Below are 17562 nucleotides of genomic sequence, written 5' to 3' on the forward strand. Positions count from 1 at the left end.
TTGGTGGAAAATTGTAGATAGGAAGTTAGTAATGATGTAAGTTTCGTAGTACTATCATATCCTGTACAACCCTTGAGGATACATGTCAGAAATTTTATTATTATTATTATTATTATTATTGCACCCATGGAATTGGCAGACTCATCATAGGAGGTTCATTCAACTGACAACATATCTATCATATAGATCTTAAAATCCTTAACCTCTCTTTTGTATCTTTTATTCTCTAATATTTTATTGTCTGTAGTGCTCCATTATGTTTCTTCAGTCCTTGAAAATACAAATCTCTTATAGGAGAATGAATGACTACTATTTGTTTTTTTTTTATTTTAGGTCAAATTTATTTTAAAACTAAGTTATACCAACTAGTTTCGTCAACTGTGGCTGTTGGCTTCATCATGGTAAAAGATGTATAAAAAATAAGAACACTTAAATGCTAAAAACTGTTTACACTACAACTATAAAATGAACTGAATATAATTGCATATTTATAAAAGCAGAAGAACGCGTACATCACATGCATAGCACGTGTATGATCTACTAGTTGTTGTGTAGGAACGTTCTGTAGTTGGCAGCAAAATTTTAATTCTGGCATGTTGAAAGATCTAATGAGGGTCTTCCAGATCTTGAACAAAATCAATCCTTGGTTTCTATTAAGGTTTTGTTCTGAACGGAGAACTGTTCTGGCTTCTTTTATAATTTGGGAGTGGAAGTCCTCCTCTAAGTAGGGCATGGAGCTTTTATTCCATTCTATGACATGGTTAGTCCTAGCAAAATGAAAGGCTAATCCTGATTTGTCTTCTCTATTATTATTGACGTCTCCTATGTATTTCTTCTTCCTGATTTCAAAACTTCTTGAAGCCTGGCCAATACAGTTCAAGCCGCATGAGCAGGGTATGTTGTACAAACTCCAGCATATTTAAGAAATGGATGACTGTCTTTTGGAGATCGTAAAAATTGGCGAATGGTCTGTGCAGGTTTAAAAGCCACTCGTATTCCATGTCGCTTGAGAAGTCCGGCAGTCTTATTGGAAATTGTCCCCACAAACGGAATCACTATGGTAGAATTATAATGTATATCTTCAGGTTGTCTTTGTGGGGGGTCACAGAAAAGAATCTTGTGTATCAATTTTCTAGGATAACCATTCTTTGTAAGGTTATTTGATATCAGGGACAGTTCATCTTGGAAGTCTTTATCATCTGTCGTAATGTGAGAGGCTCATGTGTACAATGCTAAGTTTCTGAGAAATGTGGTGTGAAGAAGTGAAGTGCAAGTATCTACCTGTATTGGTGGGTTTGCGATAAACTGTAAGTCTGATACGACCATCTATTCGTTTCTCGATTAAAATGTCCAGAAATGGTAATTGGTTATCTTTCTCAAATTCTAGAGTGAATTTAATTTTTTGATGCAAAGAGTTAATCTTGCTTAGAAAATCGAACAGATCCTTTTCCATATTTTTCCAAACAATAAAAATATCATCAACGTATCTCCACCAAACTCTGGTTTAGGGTCTAATTGAGATAAAATTTTACTTTCAAATTTCTCCATAAAGAGATCTGCACAAGGTGGTGAAAGAGGGCTTCCCATTGCTAGGCCTGTTAATTACTGATAAATTGTTTTATTCCATAGGAAAAAGTTAGATGTTAAAAAATGATGTAATAAAGAAGTGATGTCTTGAGGGAATAAGCTTCCTAAAATGTCGATCACTTCTTCTACTGGAATGTTGGTGAATAGAGATGTAACATCCAGGCTTGATAGAAGATCTGTATTGGATATCGAGATGTTTTTTAATTACTCCACGAAATGTTGTGAGTTTCATATATAAGTATCTGAATTGCAGGTGTGTGCTTTCAGGAGATTTGCAAGGTGTTTAGATAATAAATAGGTAGGTGAATTAATACCGTCGACAATGGGGCGTAACGGTATACTATTTTTGTGAACTTTTGGAGAGCCATATAGTTTCGGCATCAGTGGATGCATAGACTTCAATCTTCGTTTTAAATCTGTTGGCCAGCTATCCATATTACATAATAAATCGTTGGTATCATTATGATTCCTTAAAGTGGAGTCTGAATCTAGAACACGGTAAGTAGATGTATCAGATAGTATGAGGTATTAATTCGCCTACCTGTTAGGATCTGTTCAATTTTCTAAGCAAGATTAACTTTTTTGTATCAAAAAATTAAATTCACTCTCGAACTTGAGAAAGATAACCAATTACCATTTCTGGACATTTTAATCGAGAAACGAATAGATGGTCGTATCAGCCCTACAGTTTATCACAAACCCACCAATACAGGTAGATACTTGCACTTCACTTCTTCACACCACATTTCTCAGAAACTTAGCATTGTACACATGAGCCTCTCACATTACGACAGATGATAAAGACTTCCAAGATGAACTGTCCCTGATATCAAATAACCTTAAAAAGAATGGTTATCCTAGAAAATTGATACACAAGATTCTTTTCTGTGACCCCCCACAAAGACAACCTGAAGATATACATTATAATTCTACCATAGTGATTCCGTTTGCAGGGGGACAATTTCCAATAAGATTGCCAGACTCCTCAAGCTGCATGGAATACGAATGGCTTTTAAACCCGCACAGACCTTTGGACAATTTTTATGATCTCCGAAAGACAGTCATCCATTTTTTAAATATGCCAGAGTTTACAACATACCCTGCTCATGTGGCTTGAACTATATTGGCCAGACTTAAGACGTTTTGAAATCAGAAAGAAGGAACACATAGGAGACGTCAATAATAATAGAGAATACAGATTGGGGTTAGCCTTTCATTTTGCTAGCACTAACCATGTTATAGAATGGGATAAAAGCTCCATGCCCTACTTAGAGGAGGACTTCCACTCCCAAATTATAAAAGAAGCCATAACAGTTCCCCTTTCAGAACAAAACCTTAATAGAAACCAATGATTGATTTTGCCCAAGATTTGGAAGACCCTCATTAGATCTTTCAACATGCCAGAATTAAAATTTTGCTGCCAACTACAGAATGTTCCTACATAACAGCTAGTAGATCATACATGCGCTATGTGTGTGATGTACGCATTCTGCTGCATTATAAATATGCAATTGTATTCAGTTCATTTTATGGTTTTAGTTTAAACAGTTTTTAGCGTTTAAGTGTTCTTATTTTTATATATCTTTTACCCTGATGAAGCCAACAGCTACAGTTGTCGAAACTAGTTGGTATGACTTAGTTTAAATTGTATTATTTCCTTCAGCTAAATAGAAGCATTATTGAGTTTATTCTTAATATATTGTTTAAAGTTTTTTTTTTACGAAGTGAAATGAGTGTGGAAGAATGACACTGCTGAATAAAAATGGGAATGGAGTGACTTATGCAGAGAACATAGTGGAGTTGTTCAGTGAGCACTTGACTGAAGTATTTCATCCTGGAAAAGAAGGTTTTAATACTAGAGGGATTGGGAAAGTTCGGGATTTAGGGGTGCAAGATGAGAATGTGTTCCAAATACTGAGTAATCTGGATACCAGTAAAGTTGTGGAACTGGATGGTATTTCACCATGGGTTTTGAGAGAATGTGCTAAAGAACTGACAGCTCCTTTGACCTGGCTCTTCAATGAAAATCTGGCTGTGGGAAAGGTACCCAAGGAATGGAAAGAAGGTAATATAGTGCCGCTGCAGTAGGATGGTAGCAGAGTGGAAGTGTCTAATTATAGGTCAGTTTGTGTGTCATCTGTAGTTGTTAAGGTCTTGGAAAAATTAGTGAGGGACTATATACAGCATTGGGCAGATGAGGGTAATGTTATCTGTGAGAATCAACATGGATTTGTTAAGGGGTACTCTTGCTTTAGTATTATGATTGCCTTTTATAATAAAGTTACAAGAGCAGTTGATGAGGAAAATGCATATACTGCCATTTTTTTTGGATTTTGCAAAGGTGTTTGACAGGGTGCCACATGATAAGCTGATATTTAAGTTGCAGCACATTATTTTAAATGTTGGGTTAGCGAAATGGATTCAGGATTGGCTATCTGATAGGTATCAGAGAGTTGTATAGTGGGTCAATATCAAGGAAGCCAAAGATTACAAGTGGGATTCCACAGGGCTCAGTACTGGGACCTGTATTGTTCAACATTTATATATGAATCACATTTTCAATGGATTGAATGAGATATTCAGTTGTTTGCAGATTATGTGAAGCTAGGAAGGGTTATCAGTAATAGTGCAGATGTGGCAGCCCTGCAAGAGGATTTGAATAAACTAGACAGATTGGCAAATGAATGGGGATGTCGGTTCAATGCAGCAAAATGTAAAGTCTTGAGGTTTGGGATCCATCGATGGGAGGATGCATACTCGATTGGAGGAGCTATACTGGAACGTAGGGGAGACAGATCTGGGGGTGATGATTGATAGAAAACTGAACTTCTGGGTGCATATTGCAAAGGTGGTGAAGGTAACCCAGAGGATTGCTGCAATACTGAGAAGGACGCTGACCTGCAGAGATAAAAGAGTTATCATTCCATTGTATAAGACCCGGATTACACCACACTTAGACTATTGTTCTCAGATTTGGTACCCAGGATTTGAAGGGAATAAATTAACTATGGAAAGGGTACAGAGGTGGATAACAAAGCCCATCAGGACTGTACGATGTCGGTTACGAGGATTGACTGAGGGAATATGGACTGCAGAGTTTGGTGGATAGAAGAAAGAGAGATGATATGATTGAAACTTTGAAACTGTTGATAGACAGTTACAGGGAAGACATTGGAGTGTTCTTTTACTTGGTGGAATGGCAGGAAGTAGCAATGAAAAGGGAGGATAACCTGGCGATTATAAAAGGAAGCTGTGAGCAAGAGAGTGAGGAGTGGTTTCTTTGTTTGGAGGGTGGTTGAACCGTGGAATGCATTGCCTGGGAGAGTGATTAGAGCAAGAACGATCTATGAGTTCAAGGAGTGGTATGATAAACTTTGTGTTTCCTAAAAACGACCGCCCACGATGAGTCTTTTGACTCCATGGATGCCAGGATAATAATAATAATATAATAATAAATTATCATAATACTGAACAGTTGAATATTCAGTGAATGAATTTTATTACTGGAAACACAGCTGATCTTTATAGATAGTTAGTGATGGCAAATTTTAATTTTTAGTGATTTTGAATTCTTACTGATTTTTCATATTCATTTAATTTAGTTGTTCTTCCATGGATATAAATAAATAAATAAATTATCTCTAATGCCTTTTATTCCCTTATAGGGATAGGCGAGGCCTTTATGCCCTATCTAGCTTTTGGAGCTGGGTGGGCAGTTCAATCTCCAATGGTAGCCAATCAGAGATAGCTGGCCCATGTCTATCACTAATTATAGGCGGCTACTGATGAAGAGACCAGCAAACAGGTGCTGCCATCTCTTGGTGCCTAACCTTAACAGCATATGTTATTGTCTGAAAAAAATGTGGGTACTACAGTCGATTTTCTTGAGTTTACAGGACGAAAATCCTGAGTTTCTGGGAGGAAAATCCCGCTTGCCCATGACAGAGATCGACTAACTCAGGAACTAGTCGAAGATAGGCTTAGAAAAAGTTCCTCCAGTCGGCGACTAGGGTTGAACTTAGGTCTAACTTCAAGCGGCCAAGCGCAGAGGACTCAAGCGCCACTTCCACTGAGCTACTCAAAACTTGTCTGTTGCATAATATTATGGTAGGAGAATTGATTCATGAAACCCGTTGTGTGAGAAGCAGGAGTGTACAAATTAAAATTAGAAATAGGTGGAAAAGGGGTGATATGATTGAGACATTCAAATTACAAAAATAGAATAACAGGAGTGGTCCATGTCTAGAAAGTTTGGATACCTCTGCTATATATTAAAATTTTTTCAATTACTATAAAGTAATAGTATTCTTTTTTCAGATTTTAGGGTAATTGAAAACATGGGGAAGTTCCTGTACGACGTTGAAGGCAGATGGAGGCAAATAGTTGTGAATCTACGTACAGCTGGAAACACACTACAGAATGCCTTTACTCAATGGCAGTTGTATACTTCAACTCTACAACCTGTCTTGAAGTGGTTAGATCAAGCAGAAATAACAGTTAAGAAATCTGAAGATGACAGACTGGTAAGATATTAAAACTAATGAAGCTTTACTAGGTGGTAACTAATTTTTAATTGACTTAATTTTTCCATATTAAGTTGTGTTTTTGTTCTAACTTTATTGTACACTGTGTAGATGAAAAAAAAAAAAATAAAATAAAAATAAATAGTAATGAGAATAAAATATATAAAAAACTTTACCCATAGATGCAGCAACAAGACTCATTGATAGATCATTCCACATAGATGCTGCTCTCACACATATATGAAAAGAACCTAGACCTCATTTCTTGCACAAATTTCAGTAACGACCGATAGTTCTTTCTCAACTATTGGTCATTACTGAAAATTGTGACTGTAAAATCTTACATGGACTGTAAAATCTTGCATATCTATACTGTACAATCTGAATTCCTTCCCAATGTATATATTTTTGTCCCTATTTAATTATTAAATTAAATAGAAGTTGGACCATTTCTATTTAATTTGTTCATTAATGATATAGGAAAGGATTTGAGAGGAACTGTTCATTTGTTTGCTGATGATGCAAAGTTGGATAGAGCAATAGTGAATGCACATGATGTCAAAATTTTGCAAGATGATTTGGATAGATTGGATGACTGGGCTAAGAAGAATGAATGTCAATTTAATGTGTCAAAGTGCAAGGTTATGCATTTTGGGGTGAAAAGATTAGCAGCAGTATACCACATTGGTAGAATTGTATTCCAGGAGACTGACGAGGCCAGGGATTTGGGAGTGTTAATGGAGAGTGAGTTGAAGTTTGGGGTGGGGGGGCACATTGTAAAAGTGGCTAAATCAGCTTATCAAATCACTTGGTTACTGAAGAATACTTTGACGAGCAGAGACAAGCAAGTTATTTTTCCTCTGTATCGAGCCTTGATAAGACCCCATCTTGACTACTGTGCCCAGATTTGGGTGCCAAGGTTTCTTCTTGATCAGGAGGAGGTGGAGAGGATCCAGAGGAGAGTGACCAAGATGATAGCAGGTCTATGGAATGAACCTTATGAGAACAGGTTGAAGATTTGTTGATTGCAAAAATTGGTTGATAGGGAGAAAAGGGTGTGATTGAGACATTCAAATTACTGAAGGGTTTCTATAAGATTAATTGAGAGGATATTTTTCAGAACAGGACTGATGGTGGGAGGACTAGGGGCCATCCATGGAAACTGGGCAAGAGTGTGGTTAGCAAGGGTGTTAGAACTAGGTTTTTTACTTGGAGAGTAGTGAATGAGTGGAATAAGCTGCCAGAGTGTTGTGGGTGCCATAACTGTGAATGAGTTCAAGGCAAAGTATGATAGATATTGTGTGGATGTTGAGTAGTTGTTCTTGACATGATGTTTAGAGCCTCCCTCGATGAGTCTAAGGACCGCTTGGAGTTGCCCGTAATAATGATAATAACAGTTTATTGGTTTTCATACTCATTAGTTTCCTGATAGATACCCTCAAAGGGGTGCACAGGTTATTATTATGACAATACTGCATGATTAAATTAATGTTATTACCCATCTCCTATCAACAATTTTCCTTTAAATTACTATGTTACTTGTCAGCACTCCAATATTGTGATATCTAACATTTTGGTATTCTAAGGCACATGACTAAATCAATCTACCTGGATCTACCTCTGGTTTTTTTCCCTGCCAACTTAGCATTAAACACCTGATTTGATAATCTTTCCTCTCCCTTTATGTTTAAGTGACCATATTATTATTATTATTATTATTATTATTATTATTCCTGATACCTCCAAGGAGTCCGAAGACTCATCGCGGGAGGACATCTTCAACTCTCTCTACACCTTACCTCTACTATGAATCAACGCCATCTACCGCCCACCTCCAACACCACCACAACTAGTAATTTTTGTCTGTAAATTGCGTGTGTTCTGAAGGGCCGATTTGTATGTATGCGGGATGAAAAACCCGAGTTTCCGGGAGAAAAACCCTGCTACCTCCGTATGAGATCGGCTAACTCACCATCGATTGAAATCGACCAGATAAAGATTCCTCCCGTCGCGACGAGAATGGAACTTAGGCCTATTCCAATCGAAGGGCGCAATGTACCGTCGTTCTTCCAATTGCGCTACGGAGGCGCTTATATCTCCTTAGAGTAGCTCTGGTAATACATTATTGAATACTAGCAATGTCAAGATATTCCTAATATCTTCATTTTTAATATGATATGATTCTCAGAACTCTCATATTTGTGTGGTGTATAATATTTGATCAAGGGCTTTATTTCTAACTCAACTCTCTCAGATCCATAACTTAAAACTGGTTTGAATGCTGTTTTGGACAAGTTTTGACACAAATGCAGAAATAACAGCTTTTGTTTTTATTAAATTTAGGTCATCTCCTTGGAGCTGTAGATTTGTTTCATTAAATTTGCTAAACAAGTCGTTGGTCAAATAAGCTATGCCACTTTTGAAATTAATCAAGTTGGCTCTAAAAGAATCATCTCTGTTTTCTAAAAACTGTAGCACTGAGTCAAAGAGTTTATAAAATCGATTCAAACAGGTACCCTTTGATAGCCAGTGAACTTCTGTATGGAGCAGCAAGTGATTGAATTCTTCATCGTTTTCAATACAAAGTTGTTCAAACAATCTGTCATTCAATGAATGACTTTTCATTTTGTTGACTGCTGTAATTACATAATGTAATGAACGATAGGTGATCACTCAGGTATTTGGCAACTAAATGTTGACTACAAATCACACAATGTAGAGTGAATACATTTGGCACCGCCTCATAGAATAATGCAATAAAACCGCACTAGCACCTTACCATCACTGGAGCACCGTTGGTAGCAACTGACAATATATTATTCAGAAGGATTTCTTTTTCTTTAAAAAACTCTTCCAATGCATGAAATATCAATTCTCCTTTAGTGTTAGTTAGTAAATTTTTAGCAAATAATAATAATAATAATTATTATTATTATTATTATTTTGACACCTCCAGGGAGTCCAAAGACTCATCGAGGGAGAGTGTGCTGACAGCATCGAACGATTGGTTCCCTTCCAACTACTAACCACGCTCAAACTTACTTAACTGAGCCATTAGTAGCAGAGGCTCTACCAATCGACCAACCTTTGCCAGCAAATTCTTGGCGAATTTTTTCTTCTTTTATGTATTATACATATTCTAAAAGTGAGGCTTCATTTCCTGGTAAAGTAGACACTTCTAGTTGTATAGAGAGCTTTTAAAAACTCAACATCATGGGCCATTTCATCAATTCTTTGTTGCACTGTATTATTGCTCAAAGAAATTTTCATGATAATATCAGTGGCTGGCTTATGCAGCACGGTGCATATGACCTCACTAACAGCTGGTGGTAGAATTAGTTCATCACTGACATTATGTGGTTTTTCTGATTTAGCAATCAGTAAGGAAATGTAATAAGCATGCAATTCATCATTATCTAGTTTGGATGCTGCTGAAAACATACCTGGCAATGTTGGTTGTTTCAAAAATTTTTCTTTAAGTGCTTGAAAATGCGATAAATCCTTATCTTTTTTATCAGCATGAACTTTTTGTCAAATGTTTTTCTAGTGTTGGAGGCTTCATAGATTCATTTGAAAAAACTTTTTGCCAAATCAGGCACATTGGTAATGTTTTGTTTGTGGGCGACTGAATAAAGCTGTATTTCAAATATTTGATATTATGTTGTCTACATTTCTTCTTGGGTTCAACCATGATATTATCTGTAAAAAAAAAGTTAAATTTACAAAATTGCTAGAAAATGCAATTTCTCATGTACCTAAACCAAATTATTTTTACAAGTAAAGGTATAAAAATACTCACATGAAACCTGCTGCTTTATTGGAACAATAATAATTTTCTTTCTTTGTAATCTGTCTAAGTAAGGTACCGATTAGGTATCGAATATGCACCACAATTTTTATGCAGTACAGTAATCCCTCGATTAGTGCACCTAATGCGTTCTTTAAAACAAGCACATTAATCGAAAATGCACTAATCGAATACAATAACCTATGGGAAAAAGTATAATTCGTTCCTCAAATTTCTTTCTTGAACCTTAACTTTTTTTGATAAAACAATTAAGGTATGTCTCAGGGCCTAGTTAAAGGAAAACCATGAAGCTGAAAGACAATAAAACATATTCAGAATATAAATTTTATTATTCTACTTCTTGACAAAGAATTGAGCTAATGTAGTTTGGCGGGCAATTTGTTTCTTTTTTTTCATATAACCGACAGTATGGCCCTATTGCCTCTTCTACTCTTTTGCAAATTTTACTGCTTCTCTCTTCATCAGGATCAGCTTCTAAGCATTGTTGCTTAAAAACTTCGATTGTATGAAAAATATTTTCAAATTGTTTCTGCGAAATCTCTTTTGGCTGACTATCAGTGGTTAAATTTTCTTCATATTCTTCGGGATCTTCCCGCTGTGCATCTAAATTTAGCAGATCGGAATCACTCAATTCTTCAGAATGAGATTTAATTAACTCTTGGATATAATCATTGAAGGGGTGAAAAAAATGAAGGACGTACGAATTGGTCACAATACACAAAATCACGTGCTTTATAGATAAAATTTTCCAACTGTTATACAAGCAAAATAGTTACCACTTTAAAAACTACAATGAAAGTTCTTTGCAAAGAATTAACTTCAACTATAAAAGAGAAGTTAATTTTCCGACGTGTAATAATAAACAACTCATTCCAGAAGACGGATTGATTACCCTATTATCGGAATGCATTCTCCTTTTTGTGACATGCGCAGAAGTGTCGAAGGGTCTTGAATCTGTGGGCGTACTATAGCAGACAACATAAATTTTGGTGGTAAAAATTTGGAACATAGTATACATAGTGTACATGGAAGTAGTGTAGTATACCATTAAAAATAACTTTATAAAATGTTTTAAATCGGTAACTAAATTATTTCATTCTGGTGAGTGATTTTTTAAAATAGTTAGCCATAAAAATGTATAGATAGAAAATTTTTTAAATCTGTAACGTTTATTTTTAGCCACATTAATCGAATTTTAGAGGCGCACTAGTCACTAATTTTAGGTATCGAAAAAAAAAATGACGCACTAATCAAAAACGCACTAATCGGGGGTGCACTTATTGAGGGATTACTGTACATGATATTGCTAACTGCTTGTCCCACAATTCAGAAACAATTTAAAATGGATTTCGTACATCTCACACATATTTATGGTATTATACAGTGAACAAGTCATAACATGCATATGTTCCTGCTGATGCCAACTGGACCTTGTAAAATCCTGATCACTCGAAAGTACACACCTGGCAACACTTTGTTTGTTAAGACCTGTCATTGGATTTCAATGCCGATCGGCTTTAACTTGCATTTTGTACAATTTCTTGGAAAATAAAGCACCATTATGACCTTTACTTATGTTATACAACAGTTATATCATCAAAATATTTTGATGATAAATTATTTTCATCTAATTTTTGTCCTTTATGCTTTCAACCCCTCCTTACTTCAATTCAATGTCCCCTTTTGCTAATGAGGCTACTATCACCCCCTTGGATCATTCCAACATCTCCAAGGGGATGGTACCACCCACTTTGGGAACTGCTGTTCTAAAACATTCATGTAGTGAATGTTTTAGACTAAAGTGGAACTATTCATAATGCATTCAAAGGAACTAGATATATCTTTAGAAATTGTAGGTATGCTGCAATTTCTGAAAGTATAGAATGGCCTAGTATATATATAAAAAAAAAATAAATAAATAAAAAAAATCAGCTAACGCCTTTTTATTCCCGTATATGGGAGTAGGCAAGGCCATTTAGCCCTGTCTAACTTTTGGAGACTGAGTGGGCAGTTCAATCTCCACTGGTACCAATCAGAGATAGATGGCCCAAGGCTATCACTAATTAAGCAGTACACAGTGAAGAGAGACGGCTCAAATGTGCCACCATCTCGTGGTCCCTAACCCTAATACAATATATTTAATGTCTGAAATAATGTGGGTTCTACGGTCGATTTTCTTGAGTTTACGGGACGAAAAACCCGAGTTTCCGGGAGGGAAAACCCGCTTGCCCGTGCCAGAGATCGACTAACTCGGGAACCGGTCAAAAAAAGGCTTAGAAAAATTTCCTATAGTCACCGACTAGACTCGAAACCAAGTCTTCCTTCGTGTGGCCAAGCGCCGTGGTATGCAAACGCCACATCCACTGAGCTACACACAGGCTCCTCTAGTATATATAAGATAATATAAAGATAAGATAAATGAAGATAATCTTTGCAGTATGCTAACTGTTTCAAGCAAGTATACATCCCCAGAAGAAAGAAATGTGGAAGTCGAGTCTTTTTCTGAGGATGACTGCTTGCTTAAGACCCTCAAACATGCCATGAAGCTTCTGTTACCTCATTGCTCTTTAGGGTCAAACATATGCTTAGAAAGTATCAACTGTCCACAAGGAATTTTAAATCATTTTTTGTTTACCAGAGATCATTTAATGGTTTCATTCAGCCATCATCAACTTTTATAATTATCCAGTATTGGTTTCCTAATTGTCTGTATTTGCCTCTACTTTATGTAATTTATTTACTGTACCATTGTTTATATATATATATATATATATATATATTGCATGGTTTATGATTCATCTCTAAACAGAGGATGCATCTAGGCCATTCAGTATACCTACAATTTCTGAATGTTGAGCATTAATTATACTATTCTTGAATTTATTTTTAATGGTTTTATATGGTAGTCTAAATGGTTTAATGATTCATCTCTAAACAGAGGATGCATCTAGGCCATTCAGTATACCTACAATTTCTGAATGTTGAGCATTAATTATACTATTCTTGAATTTATTTTTAATGGTTTTATATGGTAGTCTAAATGGTTTAATGATTCATCTCTAAACAGAGGATGCATCTAGGCCATTCAGTATACCTACAATTTCTGAATGTTGAGCATTAATTATACTATTCTTGAATTTATTTTTAATGGTTTTATATGGTAGTCTAAAATACTTACTTTCATCTTATGACTTAATCATGTGTATTTGGTAGTGGCCATTAAGGAAGCTTAAATAGGAATGCCTCCACAAAATATTAAATTTACTATATATACTTCTATGTATATAGGAGCAACATGAACCTTGCATTTGGAAAATTCTAAACATATTGAGTGTAATTTGGACAGATGATCCTATGGACTGTGGTGGTTGTAGCAAAATTTGGAGTTTGCTCAAAAACATGAGGTCAGGTTTTAAATTGATGTTTATACCTCAAATGTCAGTGAGGATTATTTTTGCTAATGTTTCCTTGAGTTTTTAATTTCTTTGGACTGCAGTGATGTTACAATTTGTTTGTCATCATTTGTTGTCAGTGAAAGAAAGAGCAGGGGAATCTGCACTGACAGTAGTTAACTTTCAGCATGTCTCCCATATAAAGAGCATCCAGTCTCCACTCCATAATGTGACCTCAGAAGAGGCAGAGAACTGAAGTAATCTGTAATTGGTTCTTGAGGAATATTGATGAGAAATTCATCAGTTATATTCCGTTGAAGAGATATTTAAAACATTCCATTTAATGAATATTAATTTGACACAATGTCTTTGAGTAGGGTCAATCATTTGCTTACTCATACAGTGTTCAACCCATGAAAGTCATAAAATGCTAAGGGAACCCATGGGAGGCACAAGTATCAGCAAGACATTGTATTATTTCCTTATATTACATATTCATGGGAAATCTAGGGAATGGGTTTCCCTAGATTTCCCCATCTCCATTTCATCCAGTTTTGATGTTTTCTTATTATGGTAGCTAATTGTTTTGTTGTGCGTAGCAAAGATTGCAATTTTAATTGCAAGCTTATTACTTGCAATTAAAATTGCAATTAAAATTCAGCACCAAAAAATGGTGCTGAACACTTCTGTATTGCTAAGTGGATAATTTATTTATTTATTTTTTTTAATGTGGCTCCCTTCCATGAAAGATTTTTTAATATTCAAATTTGCTGTTATAATATTGCTGCAACTGACTGCACTTTGTGGGATCTTGCAGAGTATGATATATCTACTTCCAAAGTTGATTCTAAAATGTCTATATGTGTTCTTGAATTTGTTTTTTCAACTAAACAGTACTTGAAAGCTCAGAGATCTGAATCCATTGGCAGGGAAACCAAGATTATTGGTGATCCCCATTCTGCTGTAGCCTTCTTCTGTCATTCTGGTCATAAAGAGAAAGGAGAATGGGACTGGTAATCATGATGGCCATGATCGAGTGAACACGTGATGATCATTTCAACAGTTGTCAGCACTGGTCATGGCTTTTAGTTATAACCCATGCTTAGCAGTTTGTCAGTGTATTTCATTTTGTAAAAGCAACATCATGAGAAGCAGGAGTGTAGAGGGTATGGTGGAGGTGAATGAGCAGATGGTACATGAGAAAATAAGCAAACTTCATGTTAATAAGCCATTGGAATTGATAATATATCATTGCATGTCTTGAAGGAATGCTGAAGGGAATTTACAGCATCCTTGGCATAGCTGTTTAACACAAGTCTGGCAAAAAAAAAGGCAAGTTCCAAAGGAATGAAAGGTGGGAAACCTTGTTCCACTTCACAAAGGCGGGGAGACTGAGGCTACAAATTACAGGCCAATCTGTGTATCTGAAGTTGTTGTTTAGGTGTAGAGAAGTTAATGTTACTGCTATTATTAACCACCATGGGTTGATAATAGCAGTAATTTTTATGATGTTCAGCATGGGTTTGTAAGGTGGGGGTCATGCTTTAGCGATCTACTTACATATTAGGATGCTTACATATTAAAGGGCAGGAAAGGAGGGGGAGCACTGCTGATGATAGCAGGGGGTCCACATAAGGTAGACATGAAAGGGGGAAATAGTGACAATGGTTATGAGACAGTGTGGTGTAATGTGGAGGTCGAGAGGAAGACATATTTAGTTGGATGTTGCTATAGGCCTGGGAATGTGGAAGGTGATGATGAAGAAATGTATAAGCAACTTGGATTAGTGAACAAAGTTAGGGTCATTATTATGGGTAATTTAATTATGGTGGTATAGATTGGAATGAAGTGATAGCATTTGAGAATAAGGAAAATGAATTTCTAGAGTTCTTGGGAGATAACTAACGCAGGCAGCGCGTAAAGTAAGGCACACGAGGATCAAGAGTTCTAGATCTCATCATTTCTTCAGAGGATGTAATTGTTAGAGGGGGGGGGGTTCACATTTTCCTCCAGTTGGTGAAAGTTGTGGCTGGTCATATGCAGACTTTTGCGAGGAAAGGATATATGTGGAATTATAAGGCGATTTTGACAATAATAGTCTGCACAGTTAGCTGAGTGGCTTTGCGCTTCACAACCATATGCCTGGGGAAGGAGTGTCCTAGGTTTGATTCCCGTCGACGACATGAGGAACTTAAGCATCTTCCTCAGCCATAGCCAAGTTGGCCAGTCTTGGGCATGGACAGCAGGTTTTTTTCTGCCAGTTTATCTGGGGTTTTCATCCTGCAAGCAGGCAAACCATACCTGTGAACACACAGGCTACAGTCATAAAAAATATGCCAAAAAGGCAACGGGAAACCACCTTGCGTCACTATCTCCCTAATAATTAGCTGCAACCCTCTCAAAGAGAAGAATCCACAGGATCGGATCAGATTATGACAAGTTTAGGAGACAACTTCGAGCTATAATATGGAATGAGAAGTTGAGCGGTAAGGAAATAAATGCTGCATGGGAACTTACAAAGAAATACATAACAACACCAATGTACGAATGTATCCCAAAGGACAAAAAGCTGAATAAGGTAGGAGTAAAATGGATGAATGTGGAGCTTAAGCATGAAATCTGGAAAAAGAAAGTACTTTGGAGGAAGTACAAGATGAATAATGGTAATCAGTCACATGAAGAATATAAAGAACAAGCCAGGAGAGTGACTCAGTTAGTAAGGAAAACAAAAGTAGAGTATGAGAAGAAACTGGCAAATCAGACTATGAAAAACCCTAGAGTTTTTTAGATATGTGGCAAGTAGAAGGGAGATCATATAAAAAATAAATAATGAAAAGGAAAAAATAAACAGACATACCTCAGAAGAAAACAAGAAGAAATACAAACGACTCAAAAATGAAATCGATAAACTCTGCAGACAGGCTAAAGACAACTGGCTAAACAAAAAATGCAATGAGGCATATAGACACCATAACTCAAAAATGTTACATAACACAATTAAAGAAATTACAAAAAGTTTGTCATCACTACTGCTAACAATGATTAACCATCAGGGCGAGGAAACAGGAAATCCAAATGCGATAAAAGCAATATGGATGGAACACTATCAAGAAACCTTTAAGAATGAAAGCAATAACTACCTAATAACAAAGCCCCACACTAACTCAAGACGTGACAATTTGATGATCCCTCCATCAGAAGTGAAGAATGCTCTAAAGCAAATAAAATCTGACAAAGCACCAGTGATTGACCAAATTCCATCGGAACTCTGGAAAGAAGAAAAGCAAACAACTTTAAAATTCCTTACCACACTTTTCAACAAAATCATTAAATCAGGAGAAATACCAGAAGATTGGAGAACAGAAATTATCATACCAATTTACAAGAAAGATGATAAGAAATATTGTAAAAACTACAGACCAATCACATTACTCAGTCATGCTTACAAAATATTAACAAGAGTCTTACAATAAAGAGCACAATTCTTAGTGAAGAACAGGCAGGCTTCAGAAAGAATCGCTCCACATTGGATCAGATCTTCATAATACAAAGACTAGCAGAATTATACTGGGAGCATAACAAAAATATCCATTACTGCTGTATAGATTTTAAACAGGCATTCTACTCAATAAACAGAGTAACCTTATTAAGAATATTAAAACAGAAACAGGTCGATGAAGATACCCTAAACTTCTTAGAAAAATATATTAGTCTCACAAAAGCAATAATTAAATTCAATAGTATAACAACAGAAACGTCAGCAAAGGAGTAACCCAAGGATGTCCCATCTCCCCATACCTTTTTAACATCTACCTAGAGGATATGGTTAACCAAGCCTTGGAAGGAGAAAAAAGGTCAAACCTAAATGGTTATAACCTTAATAACATAAAATACCACATGTCATTGTAATGATAGCAGACATGAAAGAAAAATTGGTGAACCTAATAACCAAACTAAACAATATGTCTAAAGAATACAGCATGACCATAAATATAGACAAAACAAAAGTCTTAATAATTGGAAAAAACGAAGAGAAACTAAACTTCTCCTTGAATGGATCAAGAATTGAACAGGTAAAACGATTCAACTATTTAGGAACAGTAATAACAGAACACCTAGATACCATGACCACTATTAAATATAGAATATCGACTGCATGGTCATCATTTAATAAGCTAGGTAAAATCTGGAAAAATAATAGAATCTCCAAACCTCTAAAAATAAAATTATATAATGCAATTATAATACCCAC

The 17562-nt window shown here is 36.0% G+C and overlaps 1 protein-coding gene across 1 annotated transcript in view; it reads left to right on the top strand.

Annotated features, from left to right (window-relative positions):
- The window catches only part of LOC150102415 (muscle-specific protein 300 kDa-like), a 288507-nt gene that overhangs the window by 42230 nt on the left and 228715 nt on the right, over window positions 1-17562 (top strand). Inside the window, exon 5 of the mRNA XM_090399573.1 lies at window positions 5905-6110. Within this exon, the coding sequence (XP_090255699.1) occupies window positions 5905-6110 (206 nt within the window). The remainder of the gene's footprint in view (window positions 1-5904; window positions 6111-17562) is intronic.

Source organism: Typopeltis vanoorti, chromosome 10 (genome assembly GCF_054136105.1).
Source record: "Typopeltis vanoorti isolate ZY-2024b chromosome 10, IOZ_Tvanoo_1.0, whole genome shotgun sequence".
In the NCBI taxonomy this organism is placed as follows: Eukaryota; Metazoa; Arthropoda; class Arachnida; order Uropygi; family Thelyphonidae; genus Typopeltis; species Typopeltis vanoorti.